Source organism: Hyaena hyaena, unplaced genomic scaffold (genome assembly GCF_003009895.1).
Source record: "Hyaena hyaena isolate Hyena2069 unplaced genomic scaffold, ASM300989v1 scaffold_39, whole genome shotgun sequence".
In the NCBI taxonomy this organism is placed as follows: domain Eukaryota; kingdom Metazoa; phylum Chordata; class Mammalia; order Carnivora; family Hyaenidae; genus Hyaena; species Hyaena hyaena.
In genome coordinates, this window is record NW_024080671.1 from 134,311 (window position 1) to 150,668 (window position 16,358).

The following is a 16,358-nucleotide window of genomic DNA, read 5'->3' on the forward strand; positions in this document are numbered from 1 at the left end:
TTGGTGTGGGAAAGATTAAGTGTCCATCTGTATCCGTCCTCCCCATCTTCCTTCCCACTATTAGAACCTTGAGAAGTTAAGCTATTCACCAGCTGGCCTCACTGGGGAGTATATCCCCCAGCCTCCTTCTGGCTGGGGGACGGGGGGGCATGTGAACCAGTGCAGACCAACAGAATGTGAGTGGAAATGGCACCTACTACGTGTAGGTTGTCAACTTGAGAAAACGCTGTTCCCCACCACTTTCGTCTTTCCTGTTGTCTCTCTGAGCATGAACATGGACGTGGGGGTGGTGAACCAAGTTCAATCACTACCCCAAGCCAGTGGTTCTCAGCCTTGACTGGACATGGCCATCACCTTGGAAAGTCTCTTTAAAGATCTTGATGCCAGAGCTCCACCTCCAGACACCTGATTGCACCGGGTGTGGCATGGACATCGAGATCTTTCAAGGTTCCAGCGTATTCTAATGTCCAGACAAGGTGGAGAATAATCATGCCAATGACTAGGGGAATGGGTGAAGCAACAAGATTAAAAAATATATATATATATTGGCCCCTGGGTTTCCTCTCTTCCCCGGAATCCACTCACCATGGACCACCTCTTGCCTTTGGGCAATTATGTGACAGAGTCAAACTCTTTTGTGTTTGAACCATTTCTTTCCTTCTGAGGTCTCTTTGTTACTGTACTTTAGCCCGGACCTCACCTAATCCCATCAGGGAATCCTGCGGCCAGCCTCGGATAGTTGGTGCTGAAGATCCGTGTGGGTTTGGTTTAGGACCCTGGGGGCTTCAGAGTGGAGCCCCATAACATGAGAGTATGGCCTGGGCATGCTGGCCCTGGTAGACTAGAGGTACGGATTGCTTTGCTGGCCTCATTTTAGACCAGCTTTGCAAATAAAGACATCGAATTAATTGACCCACCCACTCACCTTCCAGAAAAGATTGAGCCCACTTTGTGTACTCTCTAGGAGAAAAATTTCCTCATCCCTACGTGAGGAACTCTTGTGAGCCCAAAGGAGTGGATTCCCTAGAATGTAAAATGACACGCTCTCTCAGTATTAAATCGTCTGTGCTTCCTTGCATGGTCAGCAAGTCCAGGTTTGGGCCGTTCACCTAGCCGCCATTCATTTCTAGAAGTGTCCGGACAGATGATACAGTGACTCCAGTATTTATGGACTGAATGAGGTAAGTTGTCCAACATTAAAAGCAAGTGAGGGGCTCTTATCTACTAATTGAAATCTGATGAAGCTGAGAAATCAGGGGACGGGTATAACGAATGGTTTGGCAACACACTTGAAAATGCTTTTTCCTATGAGAACTTTCCATACAAGTTTTAAGAAATGTTTTTGACCATGTGGTCCTTAATCTCAACCCATTCTTCAATCCAATTGTAATCCCAGCAGCACACTGTCAGGCAAACAATTCAGGGCTTTGGGAAGAAGCCAATGACAAGGAGCACATACCCAACAGCCCAAGACATCACCTCCAACCTCTATTTGGGGATTTTTCAACAGGGGCACTTGATATCTTGGACAAGGGAATCTTTTGTTGTGGGAGGAGAAGGGCCGATCCTGTGCTTTGCAGAATACTTAGTGGCATCCTCCCCGCTCCACCCACTAGATGCCAGTGGGTGGCAAGATGCCTAATCTTGACACCCAAAAATTGTCTTGAGACACTACTCAATGTCCCCTAGGGGCAAAGTTGTCCCTGGTTGAGAATCATTGCTTTAGATGAATTCAAGGAGGCAAGGAGTCTTACCGACAGCTGTACCCCCAGGGCCCAGCACAGTGCCTGGCGTATAGCAAGGGCTTGATAAATACTAGTTGAGTAAATGACTACGAGAAGAGGTGGGGGCGCACCGAGGCCTAAACCTCCAGAAGCGCCTACCGGGTTGCATGCAGCAGACGTGAGGATTCGTGCTCAGATCCCCTGCCGCAGGGAGCATATGAACTGATGGCCACTGGCACGTCCATGCCAGCATGCCCATGCCAACATCAAGCTTCCCCTCAGGGACTCCCAGCCAATGAACTTGCGCAGTGGAGCTGATAAACCAGAACCATTCTTGCCAGACACAGGACCCTTCCAATGGTGACTTTGCCTCAAGGACGCCCCAATGGCATGGCCAAAACTTACTTGGAACTGCATGCTGAGACTCTACCAACCCGCTCTTCCTTCCCCAGAGGCCAGCCTGGCACTAGGTCTGAAGGCCCCCATCCCCTTCTCCATCTCGCACTCTGTATCCACCACAGGTGTTTCCCCCAATAAATCGCTTGCCCATCGAATCCCATTTTGTTTCTACTTTTTGGTGGATCCAAACAATACACCTGCTATTCTAGAAAGTTGCCTTTCCCCAACACCCCCTTCATGCATGATGCCACACTTTGGGGAGCTCCGTTGATGGAAGTAACATGCACAAACCAATTTAGACAGGGAGGGTGTTCTTGATCGTGATTCAATGTCCCTTTGTCTCTAAAACCGAAGAAGAAATGAGTTGAACTCCTAAACTGATAAATAATAGCTCATAACTAACTAATAAAACCAGACGCACACTAACATTCCAGTCTAAGAGACTCTTACAAGTTAATCTTTTATCAGTTTTAAGGCAGCAAGTAAAGTCCTCTGGTCCACATGCCTTTCTTCTGCCCAAGGAAGGGAAGGTCAGGAGGAAGGGTAGGAATTGGCCATTGGGACCCCAGCCAGGGCACACTTCCCATAATCCATCCAGCATTCTCTCTCCAGGCCCCAAATGTGATTGAAATGCACTTTGGTTCGAGAACAAGCGAGCCCGTGGCCCCATCTCGGGGGGTCTGCAGGGAGCGTTCTGTTGGTCCAGAGCCCCTGGCTCAGCCGGCCTTCCCCTCAGCCAGGCTCTCCCAGGGACAGATGACCTCTTTCTCTATGGCCTGGTCACCCGATTCTCCTGTCCCGGTGTCCTCCGAGTCCATCAGGCAGGTCCCACTCCGCGTAGGCACATCCATTTTGATCTGGAAAAAGCTTCAGATACAAAAGGAAAGCAAGTGCATAGGGACAGAAGGGACACCAAGCCCTCAACTTACCCTGACGTCCCTGGAGTAGAGTGACACACAGGTGTGTTTGCCAAAAGCTTTGTGCGCAGCGATCGGCTCCGCAGATCTCTTTCATTGGGGGTGGAAGGGGACTCCTATTTCTCTGCTGAATTAAACGCTAATTCAAAAGATGCTTTATTTTGATGTTCGAGGGCCTTGAATTTTATGGTTTTGATGAGTTCAGGATGGTCCATTGGGACCTGCACTTAATCCTCTGTCGGTTTAGACTACCTTCTGATGAAGGGGTAGCCCCTGAGCAAAGGGTCTATTAAAAGCCCCAAGCCCAGGGCTGCAAAGCTAGAACATTCCCTGGGCAAGGTTAGTTGGGAAGCATCAATAGACATCACCCTCCGTCCTGACCTGCACCTTTCCCCTTCTGCACATGACAGAGGCAGGAGAGAAGTACTACCGTCTGCTGCCTGCTGTCGGGTCCTGGGGCGCACTGTGAGGCAGACACCATGCGTGCTCGAGTATCCATGGCAACCTAAGACCTCTGCCTGGGGCTTTTTTTTCCAACACTAGGCAAGGCCAAGCCCAGGAGCGTGTTGATTGGTGCAGGGATACCGCTGATGGTCTCCCCCAAACCAAATAAAGGCATGGGGGAGGCTGATCCCCAGTTTTGGATCGTCTATAACTTTTCTTTCTGCCATTGGCCCGGCAATTGTCGCGCACCCCCTCAGAGCCTTTCTGCTGCACCCGGTGAGCTGCCTCAGGACACTTGGGGTTCTCCGAACTCAGGCTTGGCAGCACCCCACCCAAAATGGAATTGAGAGGGGCCACCTCTCAGGGGACACTGGGCACGGTCGTTTTCACAGAAACACCTGTAGAATCAGGGATCCCTGCACGTCCCTGGGAGAGCCCTGCAGGTGTATGTGGCGGGGGAGGGGGGGAGGCCAGGTAAGGGCACTGAAGGCAGAGGGGTGGGGACCGGAGCTCCCACGACTTCTGGTTACCATCGCTGCTGCTGCTCTTCCTGCCCTTTAAAAGTGCAGTGGATCTGGGTCATTCGGTCGAGTAAGCATCTGACTCGGTTTCAGCTCAGGTCATGATCTCATGGTTCATGGGTGTGAGCCCCGCATTGGGCTCCGAGCTGTCAGTGTGGAGACTGCTTGGGATTCTCTCTTTCTCTGTCTCTCTGTCCCTCCCCTGCTCACTTTCTCCCTCTCTCTGTAAGTAAATAAATAAGCTTTTTTTAAAAAAGTGCAATGGATTCATTAGACTGATGTTCTGGGGATGGGGCGGGTGGGTGGAGCACAGAAGGGGGAAAAGATGGAAAAGAAAGACCCCCATTCCTTTTCTTTCTCAGGAAGCAGGGGAGGACAATGCTGAGTTTCTGGAAACTATTCAGCAGCCAAACAGCCTGTCTGTAGTGTCTGCTAACCCAGAATCCTCATTACTCAACCCCCCACCTGCGTTCTACACCACATTCAAGCCCATGGCCTCGGTACCCACCACAGACATACATGCAAACACACACACTCATGCGCCCACAGACATTTGTGCACACATGCACACTTACACACAGAGACATGTGTGCACACAAACCCTCACACACAGAAACATGTGCACACATGCACTTTCTCACACACTAACATATGTGCAAACATGTACACATACACAGACATATGTGGACACAAACACACCCACATAGAGAACCATGTGTGCACACATGAATGTTCTCACATGGCCAGTGTGCAAACATGCACACACAGCAACATACATGCACACATGCACGCTCACACACAGAGACATGTGCAAGCATGCACACACACATATGTGCGCACACACATGCTCTCACACAGAGATGTATGTGCGCACACACATGCTCACACACAGGCAAATGTGCAAACGTGCACACAGATACACAGACACATGCGCACATGGGGACAAATGTGCACACACGCTCACACGCAGCACGATCCCTCCCAGTTCTTACTTGGCTACTCTCCTGGATTTTAGCCGGGACATCTGCTGGCCCGCGTCTCCCAGGGGCTGTACCTTCCCGTGGGACACAGGCGGGCACTTGGGCGAGAGCCTGGCAAAGACCGGGGAAGCCAAACAGCCCCGTCTCAGAAACCTGCTGAAGGACAGAGCCACGCGGGCCTTGGGCCGGTGCCAGGGGTGCTGGGCAGAGGCCTCGCTGGCGTCGGTGTCCGAGGGCCCCGGGCAGGCCCCGGCCTCGCCAGCCGCCCCCTTCTGCTCGGAGCTCTCCAAGGCCACCCTGATGGGTGAGGGGCAGATGGTGCTGCTGGGCCTCCGGATGAAGCGGCTGGGCGAGGGGAAAGGCATCCTGGGGGAGCGGCAGGAGGGGGAGAAGGGACCCGAAGGAGATGGGGGCACGCAGGTCCCGGTGTACACGGCCAGGTGGGGGCTGGGAGCGGTGTGCTGGCCCGGCTGCAGACAAGGAAAGAGAGAGCTCAGGGTGAGTCGTGTGGGCTCCCGGACAGAGCCATCCGCTGACTTGGCCCCTTCCAGCGCCCAGAACACAGGCTGGGGTGGTGGACCACTGGGGACCAGGGAAGTGGTGCCAGCCCACTGGAGAGCTGGGAAGGGGTGGCAGCCCACTGGGCAGCTGGGAAGGGGTGGTGGCCCACTGGGCAGCTGGGAAGGGGTGCCAGCCCACTGGGGAGCTGGGGAGGGGTGGCAGCCCACTAGGCAACTGGGAAGGGGTGGCAGCCCACTGGGCAACTGGAAAGGGGTGGCGGCCCACTGGGCAGCTGGGAAGGGGTGCCGGCCCACTGGGGAGCTGGGGAGGGGTGGCGGCCCACTGGGCAGCTGGGAAGGGGTGCCGGCCCACTGGGGAGCTGGGGAGGGGTGGCGGCCCACTGGGCAGCTGGGAAGGGGTGCCGGCCCACTGGGGAGCTGGGGAGGGGTGGCGGCCCACTGGGCAGCTGGGAAGGGGTGGCGGCCCACTGGGGACCTGGGAAGGATGCCCAGAGCCCCCTGCAACGATGGCACAGCCACACACCAGCCTCCTGTCAAGGGGCCTGCCAGTCTCTGATCCCTGGCCACGGTGCCCGGAGCTGGACATTTGCTTCCAGACTGACCTTCTTCCAGGCCTGGGATGCTGGGGTGAAGCCAGGCTGCGTTTCCGACTGCCCTGCACTTCCGTCCCCCAGCGAACAATGATTACTACCCGCCACACACCACCATCCTTTCTCCGGCCGTGGTTCCCCAGCCCGAAGATGGGAGGCACCTGAACGCTTTTAACAGAGCAGTGGAGGCGGCACAAGAAGCCCCAGCTTGGACCCTGTTGACTCTTCCAGGCTTGAGCCCACCCACCTTGTCCTGGGCCCCGAACCCGACCCCGTGTCCAACGAGCCACACCTTGGGGGTCGCCAAGCCCTGGCACTGTCTATGCCTCCAGCATAGGGTGGCTGGGGGTGGGGCAGAGTGGGTGTCCTGGGCACATCGGTGGAGAAAAAGGAAATATCTCAAACTCCCTGGGCTCTCGCGCCCCAGAGCCAAGGAGTGGGAGGGGGGGAGGGGCAGGAGCGCTGAACCAGCGGGTTTCCAGCAAAGAAGTCCCAGAGAGCTTTGTCTGAGCTGGCAAAGTTAAAGTCGGAATTTTCAGGGAGGCTTTCTGCTGTCACCGCTCTGCTGTCACCTCTCTTCCCTCCGCAGTTGGGCCTCGAAGGGCCCATCACCTGATTTGTCATGTCCCGTCCTAAAGGCCTGATTTGTCATGTCCCGTCCTAAAGGCCGCAGTGGCCTCGCACCATGTCAAAGCCCAGTCCTGGCCGGGAAGGGGGACCCTCTGGGACAGCGGGGCCATCACTGCCTCTGAGTGAGAACTGGAAAGGACTTCAGTGAAGAACAAACCCTCTTTGAAACTGGCACAGCCACACGGATGCCCCGCTTAGGGAAACCTGCCTGCCCCGGGGGGCTGGGCACTGCCCTGGGGTTGAGGGAGGGCAGCTCTGGGCACTGAGCTCGAGGCTGCTGGCTTCTATGGGGTATGGCCTGGTTTCCAGGTCCCCCGAGTGCGCTGGTCCCAGCCCAAAGAGGAAGGAGCAGGCACATCCAAGGACAGCTTTTAGAAGAAAAGAAAGGCCAGGAAGCCACAGAAGTCTTTGCCATGGGGGACAAAGGGGATGGCCTCCGTTCTCCCCCACTAGTTCCTTGAAGTTCAAGCTCAATTCCATTCTAAAACAGCAGCTGAGAGCCACTGATATGGTTCCTCAGCCCGGCACCCACAGGCCAACAAACCAGGGCCATGGCCCGGACCCAGGGCCCCCAGGTTAACATACTAATACCTGATATTGTTAACGTGCAGTGAGAACTTAGAAAACGTGAGGGTCTTGGCTGAGCACTTTTTGTGGATTATCACACTTACTTCCCAGAGCCCCTCGAGGGCTCAGGGGGGTGCATCTCAGGGGAAAAGGGTCTCCTGCACAGTCTGCAGGCGAGAATAACAATAAAGGGAAGGCTGGGCCCTAATTAAGGGTTTGGGAGACAACAGTAGGTGAAAGGGTATGGCCCCATAACTTACTAAGCATCTACTATATGCTAGGTATCTTGGATCTAGGTAATCTAGATATCTGTAACCACCCTATTGTAGAGAACAGAATACTGAGGTCCAGAGGGGCTCACTGCCATCCCAAGGCTCTCACAACCAACAGGGACAATGATATGTCCAACACTAAGGTGACCCCTAACATTCCTGTCTTCCAGTGTGGGTGTGAACTACAAATGTCACATGACAGCCATTGCGTGGTCAGGTGACGTGATATAGCATAGGTGACATTAACAAAGGATTATCTGAGTGAGCCTGTCTTCATCACATGAACCCTTCAGATCTGAGTCAGAAGCCAGAGACAGACGTCAGAGAGGGTTTGAAGCATGATAAGGATTCAACAAAGGAGAAGGTCTCCATGATTGGCTTTGACGGTGGCCACAAAGGGCACAAGACGAGGGATGGGGCAGCTTCTAGGAGCTGAGTGCAGCCATCAGCTTCACAGCCACCAAAAAAACAAAACAAAAACAAAAACAAAACAACTGGGGCCTTGAGACCTACAGTGAGAAACTGAATCTCCAACAGCCTCAAAGAGGTTGGAAGCAGATTCCTCTAAGAGCCTCCAGATAGGAACAGGACAGCCTGGGGTGACCTTGAATGTGAGACCGTGAGCAGAGAGCCCCGCCCAGCCTCACCCGGCCAATGATGAGCTAACAGCTGTGTGTGTGCTATTTCATTACATGGCAATAGATAACTAACACAGACACTAAATGGAATCCGATCCAAGGAGCGTGAAAGCAAAGCCCCCTGCTTTGTCTATTGACCCATATGGCCATCCCATTGCCTGTGGGGTTCAGATGGGACCTGGGGTCCTAGAGAGTGGGTTGCAACACCACAACTAGGAAACAGGCTTTGGTGAGAGAGATAGAGTGGCATCAAAGCTCTCCTCCCATGGGGTGCCTGGGTGGCTCAGTCGGTTAAGTGTCCAACTTTGGCTCAGGTCATGATCTCACAGTCTGTAGGTTTGAGCCCCGCATCGGGCTCTGTGTTGACAGCTAGCTCAGAGCCTGGAGCCTGCTTCAGAGTCTGTCTCCCCCTCTCTCTGCCCCTCCCCTGCTCACGCTTTGTCTCTGTCTCTCAACAATAAAAGTTAAAAAAAATTTTTTTAATTAAAAAAAAGAAAAAGCTCTCCTCCCTGACTGAGGACACCCTACCTCCGGTTCATTCACTTGAATCCCACTTACTCAGAATCTGTGATAAATTCATTACAATCCTCACTTTACAGATTAGAAAACTGAGGCTCGTGAGATGACAACTTGACCAAGATCATACAGCTTATGACAGGATGGGCCACTCCCATTTACTGCCCGCCTTAATTCTGTGTTCTCCTGCCCATCCCACCCTTCTTCCCCCCATCACTTTCTCTTCCAGGATGAATGACAAGACAGGGGAGGAAGTGGCCACTGTCGTGCTTTACTTACCTGGCCTGAGAAGGTCCTTTCTCCTGGGCAGGGAGCCACTAGCCCCACTAGCCCTGGACACCCAAAGAGGAAGGGCTTCTTTACCCCCTTCCCACCAGGACTCTGGCCCCTCCTGCAGAGACCTGGCCCCTCCAGCCCACGCCACGCCCACCGCTAGTGTGACACAGCGAAGCAACGGCATGCAAGGCACATGGCAAAGAAATGTGACACACGGAGACATGGTGAAGCTCTGAGAGCTGCTTGTTTTGTCTTGTGCTGCTGTTTTATTATGCAAGGGAGCGACAGAAGGGGGAAGGAGCATGAAATGGAGCGGGTACGTTGACATGGCGTCACAACCATAGGCTTCTTAATGGAAGGCAAAGCAGATGGTGCAGAGGTGCAATTCGTTTCCTGTCTAGGAACTGGCTGAGAATTTGAAGGAGTCCTTGTGGCCCCCTGAACCCCCGCTTCCTATGAGCCACATTCAGATTCAACATGCAGTGTGCGCCACGCCGCCTCTGGTCCCTCCTTGCTTTCCCTTACCCCACTGCCCCCAAAAGGAAATAAGCAAAGTTGGCTCCATAGAGGAAAATCCGCAAGGATGAACACATCATCTCTTCCACCCACCATCTCGTTTGAAACAGCCCAGCTCAAGGTCTTCCCATTTTGAACAGACCCTTACTTGAACCATAAAACTTGGGACCAAAGGACTGAGTGGTTACCGCAGTACTGCTGGTCAGCTCTCTCACAGACAGAGGACATGACATCAATGCCCCACACTCCTCCCTTCAAATATATCCTGATGGTCCCTGGAGAGCCGGGAGGGCCACACTGCAAGACTCTGAGAGAGCAGGGAAGTAAGACAGTTTAGGTCAACAAAGCTATAAGTACACCTGAGGGGATGAATGCCCTAAATAATATGGAATAATGAACCTCTGTACTGGACAACACTGACAGATGCAAGGAAGTCCAAGGTCACTCTAAGACCATATGCTACTAAAGATGGTAGTGGTGATGGTGGTGATGAGGAAAACGATGACAGCGATGGAGTTGGTGATAATGGTAGTGATGGTGATAGTGGCGATGGTGGCAATGGTGACAGCAATGATAATAGTGATGATGGTGGTGACGGGATGATGATGGTGGTGGTGGTGGTGATCATCATGGTGGTGGTGGTTGTGAGAACGGTGGTGGTGATGCTCGTGGTGATGGTTATTGTGATGACGTTGAAGATGGTGATAATGATGGTGGCGGTGATGGTGATGGTGCTGGTGATGGTGAAGATGATGGTGATGGTGATGATAGTGATGATGGTGGTGATGGTGAAGATGATGGTAATAGTGGTGATGGTGATGGTGATGATGGTGGTGATGGTGATGGTGATGATCATGGTGATGGTGGTGGTGATAATGGTGGTGGTAATGATGGTGGTGATGGTTATTGGGATGATGGTGAAGATGGTGATAATCATGGTGAAGGTGGTGGTGATGATGGTGATGATGGTGATGGTGATGATGGTGATGGTGGTGGTGATGGTGATGATGGCAATGTGATGAGGAGGATGGTAAGGATGATGATGATGGCGACAAGGATAATGGTTGTGACAATGATAACAGCAGCTAGCATTTGCTGAGCATTTATTATATGCCAGGCATTATCCTATATGCTCTTCTTATATTATCTTGTCTGTAGCCTCTGTATTGCCACAATCCTCACGGGAAGAGCAGTCCTTTGTCTAAAAGCAAAGCTTGAAAATGAAATTCTAGGGGCACCTGGGTGGCTCAGTTGGTTAAGCATCTGACTTTGGCTCAGGTCATGATCTCACGGTTTGTGGGTTCAAGCCCCACATCGGGCTCTGTGCTGACAGCTAGCTCAGAGCCTGGAGCCTGTTTCTGATTCTGTATCTCCCTCTCTCTCTGACTGTCCTCTGCTCACGCTGTCTCTCTCTCTCTCAGAAATAAATAAAACATTTAGAAAAAAAAGAAAATGAAATTCTACAAAGGAAATCCTGCTACTTTACACTCTAATTTATACTCTAGCATAAGATATACACCATCATGGTTGGAGAAACTCAAGCTGTTGAAGCATGGCATTAGGAATTAAGAGGGTGCCTAACTACATAGAGGATGGAGACTATCACAATCATTTAGATACAGCGATAATACTGTCCACATAAATACTATTTTTGATGCTTTTTGAAATCGAGACAGACCCCGTGGGACTACTGTTCTGTCTGACATGCAGAAACAAAGCTGGCAGGACCCGCCGTCACCTGCTGGAGCCCAGCAGCGGACACTCTTACAAACCTCAAAACTGGATCGGGACCCGGGGCTTCTTTACTACCAAACATGAGAGTTCCCTGATGGATTTCCCCCTCAGTCCTCCAGGCCAGACAATCCTCTCCTGTCTCCATGCCCTTCTGGCTGCCGTACACCACCCAGGCTCGATCCCATTCTGTCTCACATGCAGCCATTTGCATCTAGGCACCCATGCCAGCCCCTTGAGGGTACGGAACGTCTTGCCCATTTTTGTATCTGTCCCAGCAGCCATCACTGGCTCTTACATAGAACAGGGGTTCAGCAACTTGTGGGGTGCACCTGCTGCTATCCAGGAGCGAAGCCATTTACCTCCTACCTTCCTTTAGATGCATTTATCCAGATTCCTTAGTTATGCATTTATCCAATAAAGAGTGATAACTGACTTTGTTTACATGCCTGTGCCTCTCATTAGATTGTGAGATCCTTGTGCGTCTGATGTTGAGAAGATTTCCATCAATGTGTGTGGTGTACCTACTATGTGCCCCCGGGAATCTGCTGGACGATGAGCAACACCTCACGTGTGGGAGGTGGAGGGCTGAGTCAAAGACGAACACGACCCACTTTGTAACCTGAGGAACTCATGATGGATTTGACCCCCTGCCATCCTCACACCACTGTGCCAGGTATGTGGTCTCAGCTCATATGGGGCAACTAGAAGGGAGAGTGCATCTCTCTGGTTTCGTGCTTCTCAAACTTCCCCGGGAAAGGAGGCCAAACAGCAGGAGAGCTGGGTAAACATCCTCTCCCAGGAGTCCGAGGCCAAAGTCTAAACCTGCCACAGCCAAGCATGAAACGCCTTTGATGTCTCCATTTTTCTCTTAAAAAATTCATGTACATTTTGCACTCTAATTCATAATATATTCATGATTGTTTTCATGCAAAGAAATTGAAAATTACCTAAGTGCCTTCCCATTCCCAAACCTTCAAGTAAAACTGAGGCCCCAGGCTGGGCACCCCTCCTGGGACTCACACAGTCTGTTTCCAGAAGCCTGGATCTGGCCCCAGCCCCTCACTTCACCAATCAGGAAGCAGAGATCGTAAGTGACTTATTCAAGGCCACATGGCTAGTGGCAGAACCAGAGACCAAGAGGCCTTGTCAAAACCCGGGGCCCTTTCCCTTCCTTCCTTCTTCCATTCATTCATCCATCTGTGTAATACATGTTTCCGCAGAACCCAGAAGGTCTCAGGCTCTCGGCTCCAAGCGAAAAGTGAGGCAGATATGGCTCCTGTGCTATGTCACTCAGGTTACAACGGCCACCACCTGAAATTTCTGCTCGGGGTGCCCTCCCTGCCTTGGAAAATTTCCAACACTCTTCAAACGAGAGATGACCAAAGCTTACCTCAGGTTACTCTTTCAGAGTGTGAACTAGTCTGTGACTAGGGAAAATGGAGAGAGTAAGGGAACCATTTCATTAACATGAAACCAAGAGCCACAGACTCCTCACAACGGCCTAAAGCGTCCCCAGTGACCTGGCCTTGCCCACCTCTCTAACCTCGTGTTGTCCCATTCCCCCCACGCCACCAGGTTCCCTTTGCCCAGCCTTATGGTTCACCCCGAGCCACTTCCCTCAATGGGCCTTCACGCACGCAGCACCCCCTGCCCCCCCGCCTGGAAAGTTCTCCCTGCCTGCCCACCTTCTTTGCATGACTGACTTTTACTCCCCCTCTGCTTATCTGTCACCACCTTGGAGAGAGGCCTCCTTTGTGTGCACATCTCCCTTCTTCCCTATCACGGCACCACACCCACTTCCTTTGTAACACTTTCTATAGGTTTCTACATGATCACAGTCATGGTTCCAACGCTCCATCCCCCCCACTGTGTCCATGTCTGTTGCAATGACTTTAAATTTTCTCTTGCTAAAGAGCTAGAGTCTATTTCCTCACCCCTTGATTCTAGCCTGGCTTTGCAACTTGATCTGGCCAAGGAAATGTGGTGGAAAGCCTACACCTTGAGATTCTTACACATTTCCACTTACTCCCTTGCGATCCGCCATTGCCATAGATCATGCCGAGGCCAGGCTGTTGGAGGACAAGAGGCGTGAGAGAGAGAGAAGAATCATTCCACTCGTCCCAACTCAGGCTACCGCAGATCAAGGCCCAGACAAGGAGTGAGTTCCACCAAGATTAACAAAGCCACACAGATGGCCCTATACCCTGGAGCAATAAACACTGATTATTGGATGGGGCTCTAATGTTGTGGTTGTTTGTCACACAGCAACGGCTGCCGATACTGTTGGCTTCATTATTTTTGGTCAATCCTAGACTATAAGCTCTGAGACAGAGACCATGGCCATTATTTCCCCCACTGCCTGGCACATCGTAGACACTCAGCAAACGTGTTGGTTGAGTGGGTCTTTTTGCTGCGTAACATCGGTCCCTTGCTTGCGGACGCCTTTGCCTTCTCACACAGGTGTATGAGGTACAGCTAACTTCAAGAATTACCTTACAGGCCTCCCAAGGTCAGAGTGTGAACTGTCCTCTCCCTCCTCCCTGACCACAGGGCTGGCCTAGTCTACAGCCACAGAGGAGAGAAGCATCAACATCTAGAAAATATCCAAAGGAGCGGCGCCTGGGTGGCTCGGTCGGTTAAGCATCGAGCTCTTGATTTCGGCTCAGGTCATGATCTCACGGTCTTAAGATCGAGCCCTTCGTCAGGCTCTGAGCCAGGGGTGGAGCCTACTTAGGATTCTCTCTCTCCCTTTCCCTCTCTCCCATTCCCCCGCAAAAAATAAAAGAAAACATCCAAAAGAGTATTGTCTTGGACCCTAACTCCTCTTGGAAATGTCCAGCTATCTACCATCCCTCTTCCCACGAATGAAGTCACCATCACCTTTCCTTTTCCAAAACGATACGGCTTTCGTCATTTCACCTTGACTGTCCTGGAGGCCTTTGGCTGAGTCCTTCACCACTACCAGCTACTAACTCCCCTAGCAGGTGTCAGGAGGTGGGAAGACAGCGGGGGAGGGAGCTCACCAGCCCTCACTGACTGTGACTAAGGACAAGGTCAACAGGAATGTCTCAGGAAGGCCCTTCCAGAAGATGTAACAGAGGAACCCAGGGGAAGTGCCATCTACAGGGGACCCTGCATCTAGGGCCTCAGAAGCATCTCAGACTCTGCTTTAGAAGCAGAATCTGAACTGGAGATGTGGGGGGAGGTGCTTCATTAAGCTATTTGAAATGAATGTACCAGAAAGAACTATGTCTTGGGGGGTGAGGAGGTCTTCCTGCTCATTTTCCAAAGCAAACGGTGCTACACCATTTCTGTTTCTCTGTGCCTTCCACTTCGAGAGCCCCCTCGGTAAGAGGGTGAGCGCCAGGTAAGTACTTACTAAGTAAGTCACACAGCACCTGAGTCAAGTGACCTCCCCATCCCCCACTGCTGATGCTGTCCCCCCATGACCTGGAGCAAGACTAGCCCTAGTTGCGGTGACATTGGGATGTGACCCCGAAGGAGGTCAGGGGGCTACGGCGCACACCTGGCTACCCCACTGCACCCCTCCCCCGCCCCCCACGGGGCACAGAATCCTCTAGACTCTGACCCTGCCTTTCTTTGTGTGCCTCTCCCGTGGGCACGCCCCCCGCCCCCAGGGATTCTCCATCTATTTAGGAGGCAGCTCTCTTTTGAGTTGGCTCCTCCGGTCCAGCTTGCTCATGACCTGGGTGATGTCCACTGTGTTGGCAGCTTCTCGAGCCTTGGCTTCTTCTTCCAGCTGCCTCAGGATGACGGGGCTCGGGCTGGAGCGCAGGTGGCGCCGCATGAACAGGAGGCCGGAGCTGGAAGGAAGGACAAGGCTGTGGTTGGTGGAAAGCCACACGCTCGCCCCCCAGCGCCGCTGCGGCACCTAGTGGGAGGCGGGGCTGCAGGATCTGAATCCGGGCTCCTTCCCACATTCTCCCATTTGTTTTCAAAAGCCAAGGTTCTGGGAAGGAGGGAAAGAGCCGGGCTGTCCAAGAGGGCTGGGCTAGACCAGCAGAGAAAGTAGGGGGTGGTGCTGTGTGCACGCACCATGTGAGTCATAACCTTTCCGGAAGTCACACATGGGCCCTTGGGACCCAGCTCTGTCTCCCACGGCCTTGGGGACCAGGACAAAGCTCCAGGTGTCTGAGTGACGCAGAGGTGAGTTACCCCCACACCCGGGGGAAAGTAAGCACTTGAGCAGCGACCCAGGACCTCCCCAAATCTCCGGCTACAAAAGCCCAGAGATCTCTTGTATCTACACTAGCAAAGAAGAGGGCTGCCTGACCGGCGAGTCATGGTGGAACTTGGGTCTCCCACCAGCCCAGCCCTGTGGGGAGTTTGGAGCTCGAATTAACTTGTTCTAGAGAAATTAAGTTTCACACATTGTCTGACATTCACGAGCCGCGGGACGGACTCACACGCGCCACAACCCCCACACACTGACAGGCCGGGTGTCCCTCGTTATAAAAGCATCCCACATGTGTCATCGCTCGCAGGGCCATTACCAGGCCACCACTCCCCACAGTAAGGCAAGCGCCACCCCAGCACCCAGGCCCCCCCCGCCCCCCCGCCGGGGGGCTCCAGAAAAGATCCCAGCTGGTTTCTCAGGTCTGCCCCCTACTTATAAAATATCTGGAGAGAGAAATACAAGACTCCCTTTGCTCCCCCACTACTTGCTGGCAGAACTTCTGGAGCGATTACGCCCCTTTCTTGCGGCTTAAAGGAGAAGCTTTCAAGCCCCCAGGGACACTGAACTCCCTTCCTTACCGGGCAGACCTAGAAGAATAGCACCACAAAGGCTTCCTTTCTCTCCTTTTCATAACAGGGCCATTATCCTCAAGAATGGAACTAACTTGGGCTTTTTTTTTTAAGCTCCTTTGATAAAGGCTCCCGTCCAACCACCCCTCTTTTGAAAGTGACTGGAGATGCTGGAAAAGGGCCCAGCATGGGCCGAGCCGGCAAACAGGAGAACATTTACTAACCATGGGGGGATGGACAGACCACGCTCTGTCACTGGGAAAACCCCCACCAAAGTCCCACGTCTTTGTTCAGCTGTCGTTTGGCTACTCTTTTGAATCTTCAGTCCCTCCCTACGGAGTCTTCT

The 16,358-nt window shown here is 52.7% G+C and overlaps 1 protein-coding gene across 2 annotated transcripts in view; it reads right to left on the reverse strand.

The window, feature by feature from the left end:
• Window positions 1-2,569: 2,569 nt before the first annotated feature.
• Window positions 2,570-16,358, reverse strand: part of RGS9 (regulator of G protein signaling 9) — a 76,604-nt gene continuing 62,815 nt past the window's right edge. For both annotated transcript variants that reach the window (XM_039229832.1, XM_039229833.1), the window contains exons 17-19: window positions 14,952-15,069; window positions 4,998-5,455; window positions 2,570-2,990 (exon numbers count right to left, since the gene is read on the reverse strand). In XM_039229832.1, coding sequence (XP_039085763.1) covers window positions 2,840-2,990; window positions 4,998-5,455; window positions 14,952-15,069 — 727 coding nt within the window. In that variant the 3' untranslated portion in view covers window positions 2,570-2,839. The remainder of the gene's footprint in view (window positions 2,991-4,997; window positions 5,456-14,951; window positions 15,070-16,358) is intronic.